Source organism: Vanessa tameamea, chromosome 11, assembly GCF_037043105.1.
Source record: "Vanessa tameamea isolate UH-Manoa-2023 chromosome 11, ilVanTame1 primary haplotype, whole genome shotgun sequence".
In the NCBI taxonomy this organism is placed as follows: domain Eukaryota; kingdom Metazoa; phylum Arthropoda; class Insecta; order Lepidoptera; family Nymphalidae; genus Vanessa; species Vanessa tameamea.
In genome coordinates this window covers 863676-889808 of record NC_087319.1, presented here as the reverse complement: position 1 = coordinate 889808, position 26133 = coordinate 863676, and the positions used below count along the sequence as shown (strand labels likewise).

Here is a 26133-nt window from a genome sequence, read left to right as displayed (position 1 = left end):
CTCGAACTCACTTCTCACACCTTACATACATATTTTTACTTCACAAATTTATTTTTTGAGATAACATAAATCTGTAAATGCCGTAAAAGCTGTCAAAATATGTTTAGGGCTGCTCGCTATTTTTATACATTTATTGATGAGCGATCTTAACCAAACAATTCATTAACAGCAAGAAATATAAATTTGACTGCATAGTATAGCCGTAAATGCATATTCACATCACTAGTTCTAGTATCAGTATAACGTACTCGTGTTTCTTAAAACAACTTCTGCGCAGCCACCAGCGAATAACTTCACTGCGAATTGACAGCACGAATGATTATGCAGAAGCGAATTTTAAAATCTCTCGAAAGTCATTCAATGCGAGGTAATGATGATACGTTTAGTACGAAATAATATTACTAACTTGGTGTTTTATAATGAAGTCCGCTACTTCCCTCGGAGCGGAGAAACCGGGAACTACGAAGTCACTCCTGGGACTCAGCTGGTCCACCTTCATCCGTCCGGCCAAATTCACGCGCTCACCCGCGTAGTAGAGGTTCCTGTTGACGATAATAATTTTGTAAACGTATCACCGTCGGCCGCATCCGGGATCCATGGTATGATCGCCGGTTCGTAACGGCTCGACGAACTCGTGCCGGTCGATCTAGGTGGGTACTACCCAGTCTTCAGTTCTAACGGCAAACAGAAATTCTTTAGATCGCTGCGATCAGACCGGAGGGGAGAGCGAGTCAGAGTAATATCGGCACCTGTTCCCGACGAGGCGGCCCTTGAGGTCGGTGAGCTGCCCCTCGTCGTGGGCGGGGAACTTGTGGAAGAGGTAGAGCGCGGCCGCGAACTTGAGGAAGGCGTCGCCCAGCGTCTCGGCGCGCTCGAGGTTGAAGCTGTCGTGCGCGCCGATGGTGGTGAGCGCGCCCAGCACGCCGCGCAGCTGCGGCCCGCCGCGCGCCCGCAGCAGCGCCAGCCGCTCCACGAACCTGCGCGACATTGCACCACCCTTGCACCACCCTTGCACCACCCTTGCACCACCCTTGCACGACCACCTGCTTGCCGTGCTTTGCGAGGTCGGGACTGAGCATTCGTTTTTATTCACTTTTTATCGGCCCGGCCTGGGGATCGAACCCGGGACCTCGGGCGCTGCGGCCTCGTAGCTAGCCCCTCGACCGTCGATGCGGTCGAAGTCGGGCGACGTACTTGTGAGGCGGCGGCAGGATGGCGGCGGCGGCCGGCAGCGTCCGGGCCGGCGCCGGGGCCGACGCCGGGTCGGCCGCGCCCACCGTGAACAGCGGCGCCGTGACGAACGTGTCGTAGCACTCGACGTCCATGACGGTGACCGTGGACAGGTTGCGATCGATGTCGATCGGCTCCTTGCTTTCCTGGAATAAAAAAAAAACAGTCAATATTCGGTCCCCCTGGTCCCCATTTATTTGATTAGATGCAGGGTTATCTTCCATTCGTCCCTCGCACGGTCATTCACTTTTGTCTTCCTTCCTATTACCTTCCACATTTATTCGTACTGCTCTTCTTCAGTACCGAAATCGCTTTTCAATGTCATGTCAGTTTATTCACTAGCTTCTAACAAACGACGCTTTGAATTTTGATACGATTTATACCATAAAAAAAAACAAATAAACCATCCAGTCTGACTATTTCGACTCAAACATTGTTCCCTTAAAAATATAGAAAAACCAGGATTTTGGAAAAAAATATGAACAGGAACAACTTACATCCCACGGATATTCTTTGCTGATCTTCTTTTTTTGAAGCTGGTAGACGCTTTCCTTTACGGACATTATATTGACCGGCTTCTGGACAGTTTCATCGATTGGATTATTAATTCTGTTAAAAGAACATAATTCATTATATCTAACTGTAATTATGAATTTTCCCTTGGAGAAAAAAGTTGATGGTAAGACTTAGTGCAAGTAGTAGGTACCACCCACTCATCACCTATTCTACTATATCAGTATCGCTGTGTTCCGATTGGAAGGGGAGAGTGAGCCAGAGTAACTAAAAACACACGGGACTTAACATCTTAGTTCCCAAGGTTGGTGGTGCAGTGGTAATGTTAGTTCCTTACAGCGATATCTATGGGTGGTGGTGACGACTTACCATCAAGTGGCCCATTTGTCAACCCACTCAACTATTATATAAAAAAAAATAGCACTTTGCTGTATGGATCCGGTATCAAAACCTTTTACCCACGGCTTGCGTTTATTTTTCGACCAAATTATAAGACAACCTATACACTCACCGGGCCATAAACTATTTCAAAATTAAAAAATATTCGTCGTTTCGTTGCTTGTCGTTTCGTGCTGCGTGAAAGAAGAACAAAGCGACCACACTTTCGCATTTATAATATTTTACAGGAGATATGTCAATGACATATTTATTAGTTATTATAGATTTTATATATTATGTTTATAAATGACCACCCAATAATACATATTATACCAAACCTGTCAATACTGGGGATAGCTGCGGGCTCGTCTATATTAGACAGTAGCGACTTTATAGCGATCGGTAGATCCACTTTTATCGGCAGCCATTCTTCCCCTGTCAATAGACAATCACTATTATAAATATAAGGAATGTTCAAGAGAATACTACTTTGTAATCCATTACTTTTTAAGTGCAACTTTTTTAAAAAGTGTTTAATTTTTTTAGAAAAATTACGTAGCTTTGTTGCATTAGTAATCGACTTAGAAGGTCAAAAAATAAATATTAAATGTGACATCCTGTCAATAACCCCCTCACAGTGTAAGCTTAGCTTCAAGTAAATTGGAACACGGTGTTATCCAAGGTGTTTTACTTTCACATTTCTTGTTAGTGGCGTTTTATAATTTAACAATTATTTTTAAATGTTCCTCGTTAACAAACACCATCAAAACAAAAGATGGTTATTATGTCCAAACTATTCGGTGATAATGATATTTGGTTCAGTACAATTAACTTTCAGAACATATCATTTAATTCAATTTATACACATTTTATCTTTGCTTAGCTATTAATCAATATACAATACTACAAGTGGCAGAGAGAAGAAATGTTATGACCGATTTACAAAAAAATCACCTTTTAGTAAACTCGTCTGTCCGATTTTCATGTACGTAGCGATTTCAGTACGAAGTTCGTCGGCCGTCAAGAGCATGGTTACCCTGAAAAAAATAATGTTTCAAAGTAAGGGACTCATTTGAGGCATGTGATAGTCCAAAATCATAGATACTATCGCTGTTACCAATAGCATTGCTAACGGAGAGCTGTCGATACTATCGATAGTATTAATACAAAACTATACTATCGAAAGTACTATCGATATCCTGAAGTTTTCGAGGTCAACTATCGATAGTTTTACAACACTATTCCGTAGTTTTGGTTGACAATTTTAACAAAATGTTTTTTTACAAAATGTCAACATTATGTTTATACTGCCGAGAACCTTTATAAATTGGGACGAACCAAACACTAGCGCGATTCAAAAACCAACCCCTCCTCATACAAATATTCATTACAAACATTTAATATTTTTTCACGGTTTGAAACGCACCTCTGAAAAACTGCGTTACGATCTCGCACAAACAGAACGGCATCAGCGTCAACTCGTACCTGTGCACGATGCTGGGCAGCAGCACGGCCTTGTACCAGAGGTGGCCGGGGTAGGCGTACTGCACGCACAGCTCGGGCACGAACACCTCGGCGAACCCGCGCGGCCGGTCGTCGCCCTGCGCCTGCGCCGCCAGCTTGCGCTGCTTGTCCGACAGCGTGCCCAGCGACGCCGCGCGCGGCAGCAGGCACGCCATGCGCGAGCTGATGTTGCGCACCTGTGCCACACACACACACACACTGAGCGCCGCAGCAGGCACGCCATGCGCGAGCTGATGTTGCGCACCTGTGCCACACACACACACACACTGAGCGCCGCAGCAGGCACGCCATGCGCGAGCTGATGTTGCGCACCTGTGCCACACACACACACACACTGAGCGCCGCAGCAGGCACGCCATGCGCGAGCTGATGTTGCGCACCTGTGCCACACACACACACACACTGAGCGCCGCAGCAGGCACGCCATGCGCGAGCTGATGTTGCGCACCTGTGCCACACACACACACACACTGAGCGCCGCAGCAGGCACGCCATGCGCGAGCTGATGTTGCGCACCTGTGCCACACACACACACACACTGAGCGCCGCAGCAGGCACGCCATGCGCGAGCTGATGTTGCGCACCTGTGCCACACACACACACACACTGAGCGCCGCAGCAGGCACGCCATGCGCGAGCTGATGTTGCGCACCTGTGCCACACACACACACACACTGAGCGCCGCAGCAGGCACGCCATGCGCGAGCTGATGTTGCGCACCTGTGCCACACACACACACACACTGAGCGCCGCAGCAGGCACGCCATGCGCGAGCTGATGTTGCGCACCTGTGCCACACACACACACACACTGAGCGCCGCAGCAGGCACGCCATGCGCGAGCTGATGTTGCGCACCTGTGCCACACACACACACACACTGAGCGCCGCAGCAGGCACGCCATGCGCGAGCTGATGTTGCGCACCTGTGCCACACACACACACACACTGAGCGCCGCAGCAGGCACGCCATGCGCGAGCTGATGTTGCGCACCTGTGCCACACACACACACACACTGAGCGCCGCAGCAGGCACGCCATGCGCGAGCTGATGTTGCGCACCTGTGCCACACACACACACACACTGAGCGCCGCAGCAGGCACGCCATGCGCGAGCTGATGTTGCGCACCTGTGCCACACACACACACACACTGAGCGCCGCAGCAGGCACGCCATGCGCGAGCTGATGTTGCGCACCTGTGCCACACACACACACACACTGAGCGCCGCAGCAGGCACGCCATGCGCGAGCTGATGTTGCGCACCTGTGCCACACACACACACACACTGAGCGCCGCAGCAGGCACGCCATGCGCGAGCTGATGTTGCGCACCTGTGCCACACACACACACACACTGAACGCCGCAGCAGGCACGCCATGCGCGAGCTGATGTTGCGCATCTGTGCCACACACACACACACACTGAGCGCCGCAGCAGGCACGCCATGCGCGAGCTGATGTTGCGCACCTGTGCCACACACACACACACACTGAGCGCCGCAGCAGGCACGCCATGCGCGAGCTGATGTTGCGCACCTGTGCCACACACACACACACACTGAGCGCCGCAGCAGGCACGCCATGCGCGAGCTGATGTTGCGCACCTGTGCCACACACACACACACACTGAGCGCCGCAGCAGGCACGCCATGCGCGAGCTGATGTTGCGCACCTGTGCCACACACACACACACACTGAGCGCCGCAGCAGGCACGCCATGCGCGAGCTGATGTTGCGCACCTGTGCCACACACACACACACACTGAGCGCCGCAGCAGGCACGCCATGCGCGAGCTGATGTTGCGCACCTGTGCCACACACACACACACACTGAACGCCGCAGCAGGCACGCCATGCGCGAGCTGATGTTGCGCATCTGTGCCACACACACACACACACTGAGCGCCGCAGCAGGCACGCCATGCGCGAGCTGATGTTGCGCACCTGTGCCACACACACACACACACTGAGCGCCGCAGCAGGCACGCCATGCGCGAGCTGATGTTGCGCACCTGTGCCACACACACACACACACTGAGCGCCGCAGCAGGCACGCCATGCGCGAGCTGATGTTGCGCACCTGTGCCACACACACACACACACTGAGCGCCGCAGCAGGCACGCCATGCGCGAGCTGATGTTGCGCACCTGTGCCACACACACACACTGAGCGCCGCAGCAGGCACGCCATGCGCGAGCTGATGTTGCGCACCTGCAGCCCGCACACACAAACATCTACACTGAATGGGGGGCCTGGTGCGGTTTTGTCGCAGAGGAGATGCATGATTTAGCAGAAGAGTTGCACGTACGAGTGCCCTAATTAAAAACGTCCCCCCCGCGGCGAGCGGCTCCCGATTACCTCGAGCAGGGGCTGGTCTTTGCTCCCGAAGAGCTCCAGGTTGTACTTGATCAGGTAGTAGTCTTCGAATGTTTCGAAGGTATCGCAGTCGAAGCGAGATTGCGGCGTCATGTACTCGAGTACGTCGGACACTATGTACCTGCGCATGAGAGGCGGCGGCGATTGGATTAATTACACATTATTGAGTTATGCGAGCACAGAAGACCCAGTTTACACTGGGTGGTATTCGTGTGGTGATCCAGCAGTGAGTTTTCATGTGCGATGAAATAACATCGTAGGGAATCACACACGAGTAGAGTGACTTTCGGAAAGCATAAAGCCGTTGTTCCCGTGCCTGAACTCTTTGGGGACTTTTTATATTGCCATCTTACTTGATATGTTAGTTGTTAGTTACTATAAAATGTCCTGTAATTACGAGCACAGGGGACATAACATTCGAGTGTCTATAGAAGATAGTACAAATTAGATATTCTGATTGCCTAAAATTTTAATAAGAATAAAAGGGAAATACCCTTTTGAATAAATTGAATACATACGTATGATAAAGTGAACAATAAACATCATACCTGTCGGGTAGAATGCTTCCTCTATACCAAGGAGTGACGACTGAATTAAGGTAGGTTTCTCTCGTGACATTCAGAGACATTCTTTCCTGCAAATGAAATCAATCCTTCAAGCTGTGCCTATAAACACTGGCATTGTCAGAAAACTCACACTGTAAACAAGAGTTAAGTAACTAAGCATTAGTCGTACGATGCGTGTTTAGTGTAGCTAATTCCGTGACTTTATACTTGGGAGTCATAATTACCCATGACAATATAACACTGATACGGTAACCATATGAATACATGTAGGGTGATTGAGGTTCAGCAGCTTATTTAAGAGGTTGCAGCTACAAAATTCCTGGTTTCAAACCCCGTGTTGTGCCATTATAATTTATTTGTTTTTTCTGACAATAAATTTTCAGTAGCAGCCGGAGGTTAAATAATGCCAGGGGATGGAAAGCCACGTAAGTTCGATGTTACTGCGCCTGAATTGTTTGCTGCTTGCTTGCTGAATTGTTTGGTCGGGTGAGATTGCCATCCCGAAAATGTTTTGTGGAGTTTAGTAAACTATCTCCTGCGTAGTCATAACCGCGGAAGAATATTCTGTATTCAAATAACTGTCGTTTACACGTCTAAAACTTATCTTACCTTCACGGTCGGTACAGCGACAGGACGTATCTCATTATAAGTCTGCATCACAGTCCAGTCTATATCATAACCCTCCCCTTTGTCGGTAATCGGAACGACGAAGAGATTGTTAATTTGTCCATCAAATATGACGAACTTCTTCGCAACTTCTAGAACTTGATCAAAAACGAACAAATGAAACCTGAAAATATAAAGATTTTATGATTACTATTGAAACTGAAGTGGGCAGTTAAATTTTTTATCAAAGATCTCTTAATTTATTAGAACAAAAACAATTTTCAAACAGAAAATGAAATACTAATAATTACAAATTAATTTAATTGTTAAGATACAACTCATTTAAATCTTTATGACATACTAGCTGTGCCCGCGACTTCGTGCGCGTTTGAATTTAACAAAAAAGTTATTGTTTAGTTCGCAGTTTTTACTATAACTTATTAATTCTGTATTAGGCAGCTTTTGTGATATTAAGGCGGTACTGGGCAATATTGAGTCATTGCAGTGTGACTTTATATATAATTCTAAAATAAAAGTAGCCTAAGTTACTCCTTATTACATCAGCTATCTGCCAGTGAAAATCCCATCGAAATCGGTCCTGCCGTTCCAGAGCTTAGCGGGAACAAACAGACAGACAGACAAAAATTGTAAAAAATGATATTTTGGTATTTGTACCGCGTGTACATACATATGCATTTAGTAAAAAGCGGTTATTTTAATATTACAAACAGACACTCCAATTTTATTATATGTATAGAAGATGTATAGATGACTCTCATCTATTAGACTGGCTTTAAATTTTACATATATAACATATATAATTATAAAGTGTTTTTTAATTATAACGCACATTTTTAACATAATACTGAATTGACTAACTTTATAATATTATATGATTTAGTTCAATAAAACCATTGTACAATTATGTTAAAATGTAATGTTTAATGTTATTGTTTATTATACTGTTAAAGGTTTAAATAAATATAGAAGAAATTTAAAGGATAACAAAAACTTATAATAGGTAAAAAAACTCTAAAAAATAATATAAATATAAATCGCTATCTAAATCAGGATCGTTTTTTTTAAACCTAGCCTTTCCAGACGAACATCCACTGTGTACTTCTACCAAGTGGTACTGTACTGTGGGACCAATTCTTATTCCACTTATCTTTCGACCTTATCGAGAAATAGTTTAAAAATGTTTGCAAATTACCGCAAAATATTCATAAATATACATATAACGTAAACCTTTCTCGAGAGTCCAGTTAACGTTCAAAAATATTCAATTGTAAAATTTAAAAGAATCGTTAAAGAGGGTCTGTGTGCTACAGGATATTACAAAACTAATGACTACTTAGTTGATTGCACTCCTTGGAAATGAGGTGATTCGCTCCTGGAAAACAATAATTGTAAATCCCGCTGAGCTTCTTCCGCCGGCTTTTCTCAGGTTCGAGATGTTTGTTTCTAAAACGATGGTAGATTTTTGACTTTGACAGTTCCCAAGATTAGCGCTTACATACAAATAGACGCGACAAGAATCTTTAATCGTTTATACACTCAGATAGATATCACAACAAACTCACTGTTTAACGAGTGCGAATAACGCAGAATCCAGCACAATCTTGGCATAGTTCACGTCCAGCTTCGTATTAACCTCCCCCACCGTCAGGAACATTGGAAAGCTACATAAAACCGGCAGCGGTTGCAACGTCAGGAAGCCATAACCGTCTTTAGTCTGCAGCAGGTTATACAGAGCTCGGTCGCGAGAATCTTTCGGCTCCTCGAAGGCTGTTTTTAGATATATAATGTGTAAGTAGAATGTCTGCTTATTCTTCAAAGATACGGGACCGTTCAGACACTTGGGATACTGTAAAAAAAAAGTTCTAAGATTACTGTAGTCGATTCTAATGTTCGAAGACAATTAAACAAACAGCTTTGCCCTCGACCTGATATGGCATTATCAGTAATTCTATCATATATATCAATCGTTACAAACATGTTGCCATAACATCACGACGAGAGCTCCTATATTATAAACAGACATAATAAATGTATATATATTCACCGTTTTTGGATGCTTCCGTACCCTGCTCTTAGTTCCCGGCTTCGGTATGTCATTAGAGTCCTCGTCTTTCTCATCGCGCCAATTAGGAAAACATACTTTTACTTCGTCCGTGTTAAAATCTGTTTTGCTGTTAAATTATATTCAGGGTTAAATACAGTAAGATACAATCAATACGCAGTAACTCATATATAACAAATCGGCCAGTTGGAAATTAGTCACGAGTGTACACTCAATACTCAGGGCGGATAAGTCGTATACGCGTTATACCGTGTCTTTATAATACGATTGCGGAAATTGTTGAAATTGAAATCGTTTGCCACAAATGACATAAAAAAAAAAAAACAAAAAAAATGGGATTATTATCGTTACATATTACTGATTTACATGCTCGAACTACGAGGTTAGTCTAACTTCAAACCGACCAGCTTACATTACGCATACCGCTTTGACATGATTTATCACAACAGATATCTCCAAACGAGCTACAGCTCAGTGAGCATATAAACAAGAACAACAGCTACAACGGAACAGCAACAGTTAAAGCACTGGGTAATACAAGATCTATTCTATTTCGTCGTAACTGCCCCGACAGTGGCTGATGATGTCGTCTAAATACTTTTTTTATTACCGTTTTCGGCTAAATACTTTTGCTGGTCTCCCCTGAGATCGTTTGGTGCATAACGCAAACAAAGGTGCACTCTCTACTCCCTCTAGTTCTCTAGTCCGATGGGACGGCAGATCCGACGCGACCGGAAAGAGTTCGAGAGTTAGAAGTCTAGTGGCAAATAAGACCGACCCCGAGACCCTGTCAATATTGTTGCGTTTTGCAGTCAAACAAAGTTTTCAGTAGCAGCCCGAAGTTTGGAAGTTAGCAGTGTCACTTCCGTACCTCGCTGGGCACGTTAAGATATTAGTCCCATCGGATTTTGAGAGGGAGAGCATATATACCGTTAAAAATGGCTCCAACATCATCAAAATAACAATGAAGTGTAGCTTCGTTTAACGGAATGGCCGTTTACACTGCACACGTACCCGTGCTGTCGCGGCAACAACGTAAGCTCGTCCAGCTCGCCCGCCTCGTACAACTTCTCACACGTGGCCAGCGCCGCCGAACGTTTGGCCGATTTCAAGCTCGCCGAAGGTTTCCCCTGTATCAGTAAACGTTTTATTTTGTAACGTGACCGACACCTTTGATTTCCTTAGTTTCAAGTAAATTACGTTGGAACACATTTGTAATTCATTCTGATGGTGACGTCGCGTTACATTAGACACCTTTTGTTTTAATTAGTTTAATTTTAAATAAATCATTTTATAAGTAAATTTGGGTTTTTTTGGGGTCCTCCGTTTCTGTCCTTCTTAACTAACAAAAAGGTTGAACAGTTGAACAATTCTGTCTCTCTTTCGAATGTCAAATCAATGATGACTAAAAGGGAGAAATGTTTGTTCTAGTAGACAAACGTTAAGGTCGTCATTAACTACAAGCTTAAAAGGTTCAATTAACGCAGATATTATAGGCAATGATAATAATTAAACTATGCACACATGCTGGTAGCACAAGTGCGAGCCCCTTTTGGGTAGGTACCGTCCAATGATCATACATTATATTGCTAAACAACAATATAATTAGTATAATAATCATAATAGTTTTGTCGAGTTTCGGTTTGAAGGGTGAATGAGCCAGTATATTTACTGGTACGACATTACATTTTAGTTTCCAAGGTTGGTGGCGCTATTATAACGTGAGTAATTGCCAATCCTCCTCCTATCCATTTGAAATAAAAGAACGAACCAACGACCCCAACGTGCTGTTCCTTCGAGGACGACTCTCAGAGCCCCCGGCCCGCAGCGCCGGGCTCGGGAATCCCATCGCATTGCTCGTCGCTAACTTATAAATAGCGTTTCGAACTGCAGCGCCGGCGCGTAATTCGTTGCCATTCATTTTCATCGGGCGTTTCATAAATTCACATACCAGTTTTATATTTAAAAGTACCTACATTATTTTTTCTCTCACTAAACTTGTCTCCGAGATGACATCAAAAAAATTGTAAAAACTGTAATAAAGCAGTATAAGAAGAATCTTTTGGGTTTAATTTAAGCCCCAGGGTGTCGTTGAAGACAAATAGAAATCAATCACGAGACAAATCAGAGCTCTCCCCTCCGAGGTCTCGGCGAGTGAGATCTAGAAAGAGACGGAGCGACTGCGCGACGAGTACCTGTCTCAGATTATATACTATGCTATTTTCTCTTCGTTGTTATCAAACAAAGTTTTTCATTATGGTTACTTTTAACTTTCACATACATTAATTTATATATTTTCAAAAACTTTTCGGAATACTAGATGATATCGACGCCGGCACCAGTGTGTGCAAACTATCAGCTCCTGCGTGGAGCCGGTGGAGAATATAAGACTCGTCGCCAACGTGCTAACGGCTCAAAACAACTAAACATTCACAGAATCGTCATAGCTCATTATTCTCACTTGTATGGGATCCTTAACCGGGCACGATATGGGCATGATGACAGTGATGAGGGGGAGCTCGGTATCCCGGGAGGCCACTTTCTCGAGGATCCACATCGGCGTCAGAACCGTAAAGTGGTCGGTCGGCAGACTGCAGCAGTAGCGATTTAAAAGGTTTATCGCTGACGTTCCTGACAGCCGAGCTGAGAACATGTCAAAACATTTTTTTATACTTTAGAAAAAGTCTTATTCTAAGCACCAATGCCTAGTGGCTTAGCTATAGGGTTTTGAACCCTGGGCGGTCCGGAGCATGGAAATTGGCAGTGTGTGGAAGTCATGTGACTTCACCTAGCCTACCTAGGCACAGGACTGCCACGCACAGCCACGATAAGCTGTTGTTCGTCTTCGGGAACTCCCCGGGTGTGTCAAATCGACGTCACATGGGAGCATGAGATCGCAGTCGGCTCGGCCGCGGTGGCGTCCCCCCTGCTATTGCCATCGGCTCACCTCCGTGTTTAGTGATGAATGGCGGGACGTCGTCGACCTCGTAGAGGTTCTCCTGAATGTCGTCTTCGGTGGGAGCGTTTCTTTGCGATGATTTTCCGGAAAGCATCTGTAATAGTAAATATGGCAAATCATCAAATTATAACCTGATTAGTAAACCGATTAGTAGCTGATCCATGTCTCGTTGATTTATATGGCAGCAAGTTCTCTATCCCGGGTTCTGAGTAGCCCAAGTAGCCCGGAATTAGTTGTCTTTGCCACAACTCTCCACAATTGGAGCAAACAGATCTGGACTAGTTGTAGTGTGATTCGTTTCATTAGATATTTTTATTAGTTAAACAAAAAAAGAGATATAGATTAATATTCTAGATCGACATAACCGATATTAGATGGAATAGAAAATCTACTATGTAAAAATTTAACGATGCGCGTTAGTACTCAGCATATAGCTAGACTTTTTTCATTTACATAAATGAACTTACATCGACTACATATTGTTCAATCTTTTGGAATTCTAAATATTGCTGCTGAAATTTAATTTTGTTCGCTTCATCCACAAACAACACGAAACTCGAATCCTTGCTTCTAGCACGTCCTAAAAAAAAATATTTTTTTTAATTTTTGTAACATATTTTGCTGATTTCTTGACTTTCCTGAAGAAACGGATTGATGGAACGCCGGGAGTCCCACAGATCATGTCGGGGGACGGGCCAAGGGGCCACTGGGGGGTAAGTGTTCACCAACGCCCAAAGAAATTTTGGCCGTCACATTGAGGCTGTAAGAATGTTAACCATTTCTTTCATCGCCAATGCGCTGCCAACTTTGGAAACCAAGAAGTTATTGGCTCACTCATTCTAAAAAACGATTAATGCTAATTGCTTGGCGGTGGAATATCGGATGAGTTAGAGATTGAGTATATATTTCAAACAGGCGTGGAAGACCAAATTCGAAAATATGAGGAATAGCAAAAATTCTTATCATAGATGCATGTGTGGTAATCATTCTTCATTGAATATTCCACGCCAGAAAAAGAATCCATTGATTTCGAAAAAAACAAACACACACACATCGGTTTTACACCGTCGGACTGATGAGAATCGAATTCCGGGAGAAGTGACGTATGACGAGTAAAAGGAAAAGTTGAATCTTAAAGAAACATGTCCTCGACGGTTTGAAGTAGCTCCGCGAGCGGCAGGGCTCACCCTTGCTCTGGATGTAGGAGCGGTACTCCAGCGGCACGTCGAACTTCACCACGAGCGAGCACTGCGAGACGTCCACGCCCTCCTCCAGCACGCTCGTCGAGATCAGGCAGTTCAGGTCGCTGCAAGTTAGCGGAACTCTGTTCATTTCACTTTTGGGATTAGGACGAGACTTATATTACGTATTATTTTAATTATTATTTTATAATTTTTCTTAGGCGGGTTTTGCGATCCCGAGGCCTTGGGTTCGACGTGAAATCCTCGAGTATCAGATCGATGTTTGAAAATTGACAGCGTTAATACTAATGTCTCTCTAGAAGCACGCAGAGGCCTTCGCTTATATTTCCGATCCTCTCGGATTTGCCGTCCCACAGGATTATGAGAAGGATTTGAATAGACTTTACTTAGTATTGTTGGGTTCCGTAAGGAATGGTTAAAATTTCTTATGGCACCCAATGTATTTATGGGCGGTGGTATCCTCTAACCACCAGGTGGCCTGTATGATCGTCCACTTAGCTATTACATTAAAAAACTACTTTGTGTATAAACTAAAGCACGATAATAGTTCCTACGAAATTGACACTGACACCGAAATTGTTCAGAAGAAACTTTCCATCATAACATATCAAATAGATGATGAATGAATCTTACTCATTCTTGAACTTCAAAAGCGCTTGCTGACTCAGCTTTTTAGTGTAATGCTGTTCTCTGGTATTAGTGAGAGGATTTATATTAAACCCAACGATGTAATCGTGTTTCAGAAAACCAAATTCGGTAGGATTAGTTTCCTTCACATCCTTTAGAAGATTATAGAGTACTTTGGACGTATATCTCTTTTGAGTTAAGATAATTCCGGATAGTGCCCCCCGCTTGAGATTTACTTTAAAGGTCACTAAAAAAAAAAGAAATAAAACACATTAAATTGTTAATTTTTCATAAAATTAGAGGCAGTTTCAACATAGTCTTCCTCGTCATTAATTCCTTCACTGCTAAACATGAGATTATATAATATGTTTGTTGTTGTTACACTAATGAATATATGTACTTCTTATCCGGGTTTGTATTGTCTTCGGTTAAGATTATTGAGTTCTAACATTCGTTTTCAATTACATTTAGACATTATAGTAAAAAAAAAAATTTGTTATTGTAAAATTCATTGACCATATTTTATCATCTCGGTACTGATTGTTAATTGTCAACATATTATATATATATAATACTATGTATTGCGGTATACAAATTTGAAGATTGAGTCAATGTGACTACAGGCACTAGAGACATCAAATCTTAGTTCCCAAGGTTGGTGCGATATAAGGACGAGTTAAATTTCTTACAGTGGCATTGTCTGATCGTGGTAACCACTTCCAACCAGGTGAGTCATTTGACAGTCTGGCTACCTCATTGGTTAGCCCATTTTTTATTTCACATTAGCAGCCTGTAAATTTCCCACCACTGGGCTAAAGCCTCCTCTCCCTTTGAGGAGAAGGTTTAGAGCATATTCCACCACGCTGCTCCAATGCGGGTCGATGGAATACACATGTGGCAGAATTTCGCGTTCTAATCACTGGGCCATCTCGGCTCTATTTATATCTATATCTCATTGAGCTCAATAAATAAAAACTTACCGCCATCAGTTATACAGGTTTTCGGATTGTATTCTTTTAGAATATTCAAAAGTTGTAACACTTTTTCCGAAGAATGACGGACAATTTTACAATAGCCGGAATCGTTTGACATTGATCCTAATAAAACCGCTCTTGCTCTGAAAATTGTAAAAAAAAAAATTATCATTTCAAATTAAAATAATATAATAAAATCAAAATAAATATAATCTGGTATCATCATAATCAGTCATAGAAAAATACAAGCGCAATAATTATTATTTAAGCCAACCAAGAATTAATTAGCCCATTTTAGCATCTTGATTAGTCACGCAAGCTTATAAAATAAACTTGACATTCTATGATAGCTTGGGTAATAGTTTCCATTGTTGAGTGAAAGTTAAAAAAAATCATCTAAAAAAATGTGACTAAAATTTGAAACAAAACTAATTCTAGTGCAGATATATTGCTAGATTTAAATAATCGTTTAATTTTTGTAAATTCTGTATGTATAAATAGATATATCTACTTAAGAGGAACCTTTGCGGAAAATCAATGTTTTACTTTTGTTACTGTACACAGTATTGTTGTTTTTCGGTTTGAAGTGTGAGTGAGCCAGTGTAACTACAGGCACAAGGGACATGACATCTTAGTTCCCAACGTTGGTGACGTATTGGCGATGTAAGAAATGGTTAATATTTCTTATAGCGCCGTTGTCTATGAGCAGTGGAGGCCACTTACCAGCAGGTGGCAAATATGGTCGTCCGACAAAAAATGCCATAAAAAAAATACAGGACATACTCAACAGAATGTGTCACAGCGATGGTGTACAGCAGCTCCTCTTCCTCAGTGATTGCCCGGCGCTTACTTCGCTCCAGAGAAATGATGTATGCAAGAATACCCAAGGCACCTCCGTACACGCCAAACTCTTTGATTGTCAATATCATTGATTCAATCATGTTCTTTATCGTTTTTGTTATCTGTTCATAAGAATAAAGCAACGATTACAAGTCGTAAAACAAATATGAATAAAATATGCGAAAGCAGCTCTGTTTGTCTGTCTGTATGTTAAGCTTACACCACTAAACCACAGTACCGATGAAATTTGTTAGGTAGCAAGCTTCAACTTTAACGGAAAAGAACGAAAGGACATAGCCTACGTTACATACTTTAAACCTCACGACCTAACATGACGGCGAAAACAAATATTTCATAAGCAATAAAAATAAAACTCTATGAAAAGTGTGATGATTATTTGTGTATGCGATTAGGTTTAATGGAGTAACATTATATATATTATTAGATGTTGGAAAAGAGTAATTACTGAGTTTCTTGCCTGTTCTTATCGGTAGAATCTACATTCCGAACCGGTGGTAGCTTTAGTTTAAACAGTTTGTTAAATGACGATTCAAAGGTGCTTGTAAAAGACTACTTGAATAAAGTATATTATGATTTCATATTTGGCTAACCATTTGTTATATTCTTATTTATAACAACAATTACATCAAAGACAAAAATATTTATTCAATATAAAGGCATGTTAAGGCATTCATATAAAGTCTTGCTTATTGATTATTAATAATCTGCCATCGGTTCGGAAATAAACACCTTGGACTTGAGAAGAAACGGCGAAAAAAACAGGATTTTTAATGTCATTTTTTACAATAATTGTTTTCATACAATAAACAAATATTTTTGTTATTTGAAACAGCCTGGAGGCAATCATCACATTTCCAAGGTGTGCTCGATATTAGGAAGTCATTAGCACAAAAACGCTTTTTAACGAGTAAGAGGAGTGGGGGTCCTTGTATTAAAGAAAAATCTTTATAATCTATTTCAATTACAAAATCAAATAAAGCAAAATAAGCAACTTTGACATTTAATTGCGGCAACATCATTAGTTGATATGGTTAATACTCTATTATATTTATTATGGATGCGCGAAAAAATGAGGATTTTGAATGTCGGCAAGTTGTTATCGGAACTTTGGAAGTAAAATTTAACTGGATATAAATAGTTAAGCAATTATATCCAACAATTTATTAATCAAGAACTGATTGTAGTACATAATATAGCAAATCGCATAATATTAAGGTTTATGTTTACTCCGATTGACATAGGTTATTTTTTTTTTATGGTTTAGCCTGGCGGGCGATCAAATAGGCCACTGGTGGTAAGTGTTCACCAACTGTAAAAACTAATAAGCATTCCTTATATCACCAATTCGCCACCAATCATATATCCCTTCAAAGTGAAATGCAACAATGCTGGTTGGCGGTAGAATATATGGGGCAACCACACGAGCTACCATTGTGACACCTGCATAATACCCTGGTAGGGTGTAAAAATACTTATTATATAATAACATTATAAGTATAATAAAAAATACCAGATTTTTGTCCTAGTGATTATTTATGAAAAGAGAGCTGAACGTAGAAGATTGTTTATGGTCTTATTTTGAAGAGCCTAGTCGGAGATGTGCAGAAATTTAAAGAGGATTCTTGATTATAATTTACTAAATTGTTACGATTTAACAAATAATTAATTTTAGAGAGTTAAAAAAGAAATCTCTTGTAAAACGTTTACGATTTAATTCGACCGACCGGGGGCGACCCACTAGTTTATGATAATTGAAGCATGTTAAAAATATTAAATGACGCCAGTTGTTTTCTTATGTTAAATAATTAAAATTCACACTTAAACCTTTAGTTATTTTAGTCCAGCGTGTTTTAGGAAACAATTAGTTAAGCTGGCGTTCAAACAAATAACATCCTCACTTATAAATACTTTTAAATGTTGATTTCGTTGCGACATTTGGGATACAAACTGTACTCTTTCTTTCCGTCAACCTTTGAAAGAAGAAGACAGCATTATTTAACTAATTACCCCTTAAACAACATATAAAGTCGTTATTATTTACAAAACTGGTCCCTGTTGTGCGAAATAGTACCAACCCACAGCACCGATGATATTTATTAATATTTGAAGGCGAACATCAGTTTTATAGTGATAGGAATCTTATTTAATTACGCACGTAAAAAATAAACATAAAATCAAAATATTCTTTATTCAAGTAGGCTCATATAAGCACTGGAATCATCTAATTCCGATACGTATTCAATGTAAAGCTACGACCGCTTCTACAGAAAAAAACTCAGGACCTAGTAATTTTTAAATGTCCTGCCAGGGATTCAACAAATATTAAGTCACGTTTTCATCATGAACATAACTTTGTATTGATTAGTATGACTTATCAATGTTTTTTGAACTGAGATTTATTAACAGGCCAAGTTAAAAATAACTGTGCAGTCTTATTATTGAAACGAATACATGTGCCAGGAATGATTTGACTTTGCGAAGTCGGAAACTAGGTGTTACAAGTTCACCTTCCCCCCCTCTTGTCTATACAATGATTGTCACTGTATCTTTCATAAATATCTATATTATTTTAAAGACATTTCATTTTTTTTTTTATTCCTCAACCTTTTTTTTTTCTTTAGAATCTTAATAAGTTTTATTTGCGCAATTAAGGTGGTTAGTAAAAAAACATTTTTAATGAACAAACGAACATATGATATGGAATCTCACTGTAACCTATAACAACACAATTTTGCGTAACTGCACAAGGATAGATATCCAATGTGTTTATTAATTTCCAAGGTTTGTAGCCCATTGGCTTTTTTTATTCGTTTTTAAAATGTACGACATCGCAATACAGCGAGCAATCTCCATAAATGTCACCGACTTCGAACCGGATAAGTTCGCCATTCTAAAAGCCGCCTACCCCAAGTGCACGTTCGGAAAACGTACGAACATCGACCAAACAATCAACTAGCTTACAATTTAAGGAACCTATTGCTCCAATTTAAAATTTTACAAAATCGAGCGACTCACTTTTGACGGATTACTAGATATATCCGTTTGCCAAGGTTTCAGTTTCAAATCCGATTTCAAGTCCTTCGAAGGCAGTTTTATGGCCATAACGATCGCTTGGAGTTCCTTGAGGAGTGTTATAGCTTCTTGGGCGGCATCCGTTAGGCTCGGCATTCTGTAGTACTGCACAGATTCGTGAGGATTTGTCGAATAGCTGAAAATATAACGAAATCCATCTAACTTTTCCGTTACAACACGTATTAAGCTACAATTGAACATAAATATTTGTATAATAACATTATAATATTGTTTTTATCGAATTAGACGAAGAGTAGAAGATCTCTTTGATTTGGGAGTATTTCGATATAGAAGTCAAAATACATGTCTGTACAAAAATTCAGACCAATCGGAATCATGGGCTTTTCGGAGTAACATTCTTATAACCCCATGGAAATGTCTAACGAAAATTATCAAATGTTTAACTTTTAAAAATATAGAATAATATAAATATATTAGAGGCGTCACATCAGTATTTACAACAATGTATTGTCTAATGATAAAAAAGCCGTGAACGTTGTATATAAAGACGTACTGTAGTATTTAGTATCAGCATTGCACCCGTGCGAAGCCGGGGCGGGTCGCTAGTTAAATATAAAAGTTACTTCATAGAGAAAGAAATTCAGCTTGAAATCGTGCATCTAACATCGACTAATATAGCTTTTATATAAATAACCAGTTGTCGCCTGCGGCTTCGCTCGCGTTTTAGGGGTTAGGCATAAAAATTAGGCTATATCCTTTTTTGGAGTTCAAGCTTGCTTCATGAGAAATTTCATCAAAGTCGGTTTAGTGATCTGGGAGTGACCAACAGACAGACACACACAAATAGACAGAATTCCTTTCGCATTTACAATATTCGTATAGAATATAATATGTCCAAAATATTCAGAAAGTCTATTACAATCGCGAACGAAATTTCATTTAAAATCACTGAACGTGAGTCACATAGCGTTTCAATAAAAGACGTCTCGAGTGGCATGTTTACAGATAATACTGTGTGAGCTCCCAATAACCTTCTGAGTCAAGATACCGTTTTTCGTACTTAAATAGGAAACAATAAATCCATCAATTCGCTATATGCCTTCGAGGAAAATCGACTGAAATCAAAATCAAGTATATTACACTGAGAAGACACGCAAATAACTCTTTTCTAATATTTGAGATACAAAGTTATGTCAGTTGAGTAAAATTGAATTTATGTTATGTAAGCTATCCTACCTGAAAGTCAACGAGTATCATCATATATATGATCATATGTTGAACAACATCGGCAAAGTTAAAAATATCTTCAGAATTTTAAAACTGTGAAGAACAGCCCCGTCTTATGCTCGACAAGCGTCCAGAACCCAACTCGCAGGGTTCTGTTGGTCACGGACGGAGTTTGACCATGGTCGACCACCTAACGCATCTCACCCACCCCGGCTTGAGTCGGGCCTAGCGCAAACATATTACCGTGCACGGATGTGTGTGTGAGCTCAGGACCACAGTCCGTTCCCCCACTCCTGTGCGATCGGAACTCCGCAGGAGTGTAACACAGCCAAATCCGTATTGTTACTGAGTACTAACCCCAATAATGGTTCGATCCGGAATTTTGACCTGAGTATCGGCATCTGCAACCTTATATTCTAGCCACAAGACGAATGAGGCTTGTTAAAACTGTCAATAACTGCTTTCCTGTGGATTAAATATTACTTAACATTTAATTGAAATTAATTAATATATCTTACAAAGCAACTTCTCCCATATCGTTGACTGTAGCGATCGTAGCTTGAAACGTTGCTTCCAATCTGCGCAATGTTTCTTCAACTTTATTTAATTTCACATTTGAATTGAGCAGCGTTGCTGTTAAACCTAAAATAATTATACAATTAGTTAAGACAGAGGCGCGAATCTTTAAGAATTTTGTGTCATTTATGAAATGTTAAAAGTCGACTTATGATACGCAATTTTGATACGTGTATCCTACAATTTTTTCAATTATTATAGACTATGTAGCATATCATGCTCGATATCTGAGTGTGAGTTTCGAGTTTCGTGTTTTAGAATTTGGCAAAGAAATGTAAAAAAAAACTGGGATCAACCCACGTTTTAACATAAGTACGGAATTTCAAAATATATCATGTGCATCTGTTCGGATAACATCGTATTTACGAACACGACCGATGCGATGGTATATAATATCGTTGTTTTTAACCGACTTAAAAACATTACGAGTTTATATTTTATGTTGTGCATGTTCGGCCACAACTCTTCCGTACATAGAAGGATTTGCAAAATTATTAATTTGTTCGTAAAAAGTTTATTTCGAAATTATTCCATACCAATTTCATAAAGACACTTATTAGTTTGTGATAAACTAAATTACGTATTTTTGGACAAAAGTAATTTACTTTTGTGAATCAATTTTGTAACGAGACGATACGATATCTTCCGATATTTGCCGATATACTAAAATTTACTCTGAAGTGTAAGTATCTACTCAATGTCATTCTTTTCAAACTATTAACAATGAGAATCTGTTTTCAACAATTATGTCAACATCATTCTCAAGGGCATAAGTTTTAAAATTAGAAGTACAGCTTCTTACTTTTGTCTGGTTAATCTCATAGTATTGATCATAGCATAGCAATTTTGTTTTATTACTATTACATAGTTATGTAAGATATAGTATTACAGGTAGTGACTAGAATATACATTTTAATACTTATATATACTACTAGCTGTGCCCGCGACTTCGTGCGCGTTTGAATTTAATAAAAAAGCGTGACTTTATTATTATTTTACATATAATTCTAAAATAAAAGTAGCCTAAGTTACTCCTTATTACATCAGCTATCTGCCGGTGTCTAAAGTTCCGTCAAAATCGGTCCATCCGTTAGAGATTAGCCGGAACAAACAGACAGAAAGACAAAAATTGTAAAAAATGTTATTTAGGTATATGTACCGTACATACATATGCATTTAGTAAAACGCGGTTATTTTAATATTACAAACTGACACTCCAATTTTATTATATGTATAGATATATCAATTACAAGAGCAATAAACAAAGTTCCGTTCACGTTATTTCTTGATAAATATATCTTTGTTTATAATACAACACTATCCCAGTTGACTAATTACTAAAGTTCCGATAACAATTTTGTACCTCAGATTGTTTTAGAGCTCGACCGATGGTGTCATATCCATTCAAGGTCATAGTTGTTTATTTATATTTATTTATATTTAAACCTAACATTGAAATTGGTTTGTATACAAAATAAAAATTTGAACTTATAAACCATTTATACAGATTATTTATATCTGGATAGTGGTCAACAGTTGGCTACTAAGATTAGTGAAGTACACTTACACTATTAAATCCAATATGCATTATGCAAAAGTGAACAATTTATAAGTTATCACTGGTTTTCCGACCAAGAATTCTTGTTTTAATATTGATAAATAACCAGTGTATAATCATTTTTATAAAGCAGAAAAGAGATTTGAAATGATACTTTTATTGCATACTTATGACTAAAAAAAGTCTCGTGAACGAGACATTCGTAGATGATGTCGAAATATCGAGCTCCACCAAATAAAAATAAAAAAACATGGTAAATATCCCGTTTTAAAAATTTGGTAATAAAAATAACCATTTTAAATTAAAATCTTATAAAAAAATAAAGTTAGATAGTTAAAATTATTGCAAATAGTCATTCCTATCCTATCATTCAATCACAGTCTAACGGGAATACGTCGAATTACCAATAACCCTGTATAATTCTGATATTGTCAATGACGTTTCCAGAACTTTAAATAATCACAACTTAGAATATGTTACATCATAATTTATAAAAATAATAAACATAATATTTTAGTTGTAGTGGATAAACTCGTTTTTAGTTAGTATAGTATAGTATTTAAAGGAATAGTGTAAATAAGGTGTTTTTATCATATAAATAATATCATACCCAGAACCCTTGGATGTTTATTTTTCGGAACAACTTCAAAATGTTTCATCACCGATCTCATTGGGTGATCATCAACGGCATGATGACACTCATCAAATATAAGCAGACTTATATCCTCGACTGATATATATCTGTGAGTGAGCAAGTCACTGAGGATCTGACTTGTCATTACAATTACCTAAAAACAGAAGCAAATCTAATGCACTATAAGGATTAATTAAATTTCATAAATTTTTGCTACATGATAGAAACTTTACTTGGTGGCAAAGTTTTTTGCCACCCGTCTGGGTAGATACCAGCCACTTATCACTCTGCTGCCAAGCAGCAATTAGTATTGCAGTCTTCTAGTTTGAAGGGAGAATGCACCAAATTAATAACATGCACAAGAGCCATAACGTCTTATCTCTTAAAGTTGGTGCACAGGTGGTGGTTGGTGACAGCACTAATGTCTATGGGTGAAGGTGAGCACTTACCATCAGGTGGCCCATCTGTCTGCCCGCCTCTATTCGCCATGGAGCTGTGAAAATTGCAAATTAAATTCTGACAAAGGTGACTTCTAAAACTATTACAATTTTTGAAGGTGAGTTGCAAACTCACGTCCAAGAACTTTTTGAAATATGATCAATGTTTGTAGAATAGACTAATATAATATTGAAAAAATTATACAGCTAAAAACTTATTTGATTTAAACTTAAAACAAACATAATTCAAGAACAGTGATTCTAACACAACAAGCAGAATGAAACTTATGTATTATTTTATACAATATATGTGCATTGATGTAAACTTGAAAATGCCATCATATTACTTTTTCTCACCTGATACTTGGTTAACTCGAGGTCCCATTTACTCTTATCCCAGTAATCCACATTGTCCTCGCTGCTGTATCCAATAACATCAACTGGACATAATAGCTTAATCATATTTGTCTGAAAATATTATGATTATGATGATTATTATGAACCAAAATTACATACTTGTATATATATTTATTTGCAAAATTAACTGCTGCTTAAAACATAATACTTTCGCTATCATGCAATCTGTGGGAGTATTTTAGTGGAAAGAGGTGGTAATGTTTAACAGGAAACCAGGGAAAAACTTAGTGTCATTTGATTCGAAGCCATAAGATGATATCAAGCTTTTTCCCGAGAGGCTTTAATGTAGATGTTGCTCATTACCAAGGTGAGATTTCATATACTACACATCATACTGTGAGGCTTGCTCTCTCTCTCTAACATACACCACAATTATGTATGTAAATTAAGGTAAAAATTCGGAAATATATGTATGTACAGAACAAATGGCCCAAATGATTATAAACAATTTCTTCCAATTTAGGTTAGGGCATATGAAAATGGAGATCAAGTACTGAGTTTTGTATTTATATCTAAGCACAGAGTTTGTCCAGTTGCATATATAGGTGAATTTCATATATATTATAGCTTCCTACTTTTATTGGCAAACCGTTTTCATATTAATTATAATAAAACTAATTAAATTTGTCTATAAATAGTAAAAAAAATTTGTTGACATTTAGAGGTGAAAATGTACTGTACTGTTTTGTCAATGCCTCTTTATTTATAAGTAAACACATATGACGAATTTATAAAATAGAGTAAAAATATATTCATTGTTTAAAAGTTAACTATTTTATATGTTAAAATTGTTTTTTTATATGTAAAGTTGCTGTAAAATTAAATCATTAATTGTTGAATACCTGTTGCATCACTAGTGGAACTGTGTTCACTAAAAAAAAACACCTTTTTCCTCCCTCTCCCCATGGTTTCTTCAATGTATCTCGTAATCTTTTTATCAGTCTAATAGCAATAAAAGTTTTACCAGAACCTAGAAACAATATGTTTTTTTACAAAATTTCAAAAATGAGGATTACAAACATTCCCATTCAAGTTACCTGTAGGTAAAAAGATTATAGTATTTTTTCTAACTGCAATTTCTTCTAATTGGGTTTGATAAAATCTTGATATAAACTCTTTTTGATCTTTTGTGTCACTTGTATTCATGTTGAAATTCTTTTATAAAATAATAGCCCATTAAATGCCTCACAGATGGGCAAAGGCTGCTCTGCTCTTGAGGGAAACGGTTTGGGGCTTATTCCAATTTATTTTCAAGTCCATTTAGTTCATGTACACTATTATGTAAAATTCTGACTAAAACTGATATTTGGAAGCAAATTTTAATGTCATTAGAAATTAAACTGTTAAAGAAACAATTTAAAGAATAAAATAAAATTGTGTATTTATCAGGTTTAAGTCTCATTGATTGATTGATGAAATAAATATTGGTGTAAATATACCTAACTATTTATTTTTTACGCTGAAACGAAAAAGGTATTAAAGGTAAAATATTTATATTATTTAATAAAAAATATTTTCAATTTACCTAAAGTAATAAATTGTAACGTGAAATTAAACAAATTTCTTTATACAATCGTTTTTTCGTGAATAATAATTCAAGTTTTTAAGTCACGAATTAAAACTAATTCTGCTGTTTGATTCATTTAAGCTTAAGTATAATTAAATTTACTTTAAATAGGAATATCAGGTTTATGAATATTATTTCCGCCTTTTATAATAACTTCATATTGCTTTCAATAAGTTTTGTTTACTCATAATAATATCGGCGTCGTATTCTTTTTTTATACAATTTATTTACCGCTTTTACACATAAGTAATATTGTTGTACTTACTACACGGAATAAAACAATTTACACAAAACTAAACTGATGCAATAATCATTTATATGCGCTTAAAACAGATACTTTCTGCACTGAATTGAGTGTCGTGTACTTTTCGATTTCCATTTGCAGAATTTATACAGAAATTTGACAGCTAATGTCAATATCATTCATAGTCTATTAGTCGGGATTACCTCGTTTATTGTTGTAATTGTTGTACAATTATGAGACGTCCAGTGCTGCAATTACTAAAAAAATTACCGCGCCACATGGCAAATTAGGTACAATGAAATCGTGGGCGAAATTTATTTATTTACATTACTTACTTTTTTTTATTATGAAATTTTATTTAAACGTTCTGAATTACAAAAAAATTATAATGTCGATTATTGAAAACAAAATAGTAAAATATTATTTTATAAAATTATAAGAATATTAAATTCGCGCTTACAACGTCAATATTTTATATTTAAATTGAATTGATCAAGGAAAATTTGTATTTCCTGTTCATCGATCTAGAAAAGGCTTCCG

The 26133-nt window shown here is 38.7% G+C and overlaps 1 protein-coding gene across 1 annotated transcript in view; it reads right to left on the bottom strand.

Annotated features, from left to right (window-relative positions):
• LOC113400928 (endoribonuclease Dicer) overlaps nt 1-25097 on the bottom strand; it is a 43774-nt gene extending 18677 nt beyond the window's left edge. Inside the window, exons 1-26 of the mRNA XM_026640625.2 lie at nt 24820-25097; nt 24625-24752; nt 23723-23833; nt 22905-23082; nt 20679-20802; nt 18916-19108; nt 15823-16001; nt 15046-15182; nt 14072-14312; nt 13424-13542; nt 12704-12816; nt 12225-12330; nt 11739-11920; nt 10292-10407; nt 9260-9386; nt 8778-9061; nt 7198-7378; nt 6571-6656; nt 6005-6143; nt 3607-3821; nt 3076-3158; nt 2460-2556; nt 1728-1839; nt 1195-1376; nt 750-977; nt 407-542 (exon numbers count right to left, since the gene is read on the bottom strand). Coding sequence (XP_026496410.2) covers nt 407-542; nt 750-977; nt 1195-1376; nt 1728-1839; nt 2460-2556; nt 3076-3158; nt 3607-3821; nt 6005-6143; nt 6571-6656; nt 7198-7378; nt 8778-9061; nt 9260-9386; nt 10292-10407; nt 11739-11920; nt 12225-12330; nt 12704-12816; nt 13424-13542; nt 14072-14312; nt 15046-15182; nt 15823-16001; nt 18916-19108; nt 20679-20802; nt 22905-23082; nt 23723-23833; nt 24625-24752; nt 24820-24928 — 3906 coding nt within the window. The 5' untranslated portion in view covers nt 24929-25097. The remainder of the gene's footprint in view (nt 1-406; nt 543-749; nt 978-1194; nt 1377-1727; nt 1840-2459; nt 2557-3075; nt 3159-3606; nt 3822-6004; nt 6144-6570; nt 6657-7197; nt 7379-8777; nt 9062-9259; nt 9387-10291; nt 10408-11738; nt 11921-12224; nt 12331-12703; nt 12817-13423; nt 13543-14071; nt 14313-15045; nt 15183-15822; nt 16002-18915; nt 19109-20678; nt 20803-22904; nt 23083-23722; nt 23834-24624; nt 24753-24819) is intronic.
• Nucleotides 25098-26133: the final 1036 nt, after the last annotated feature.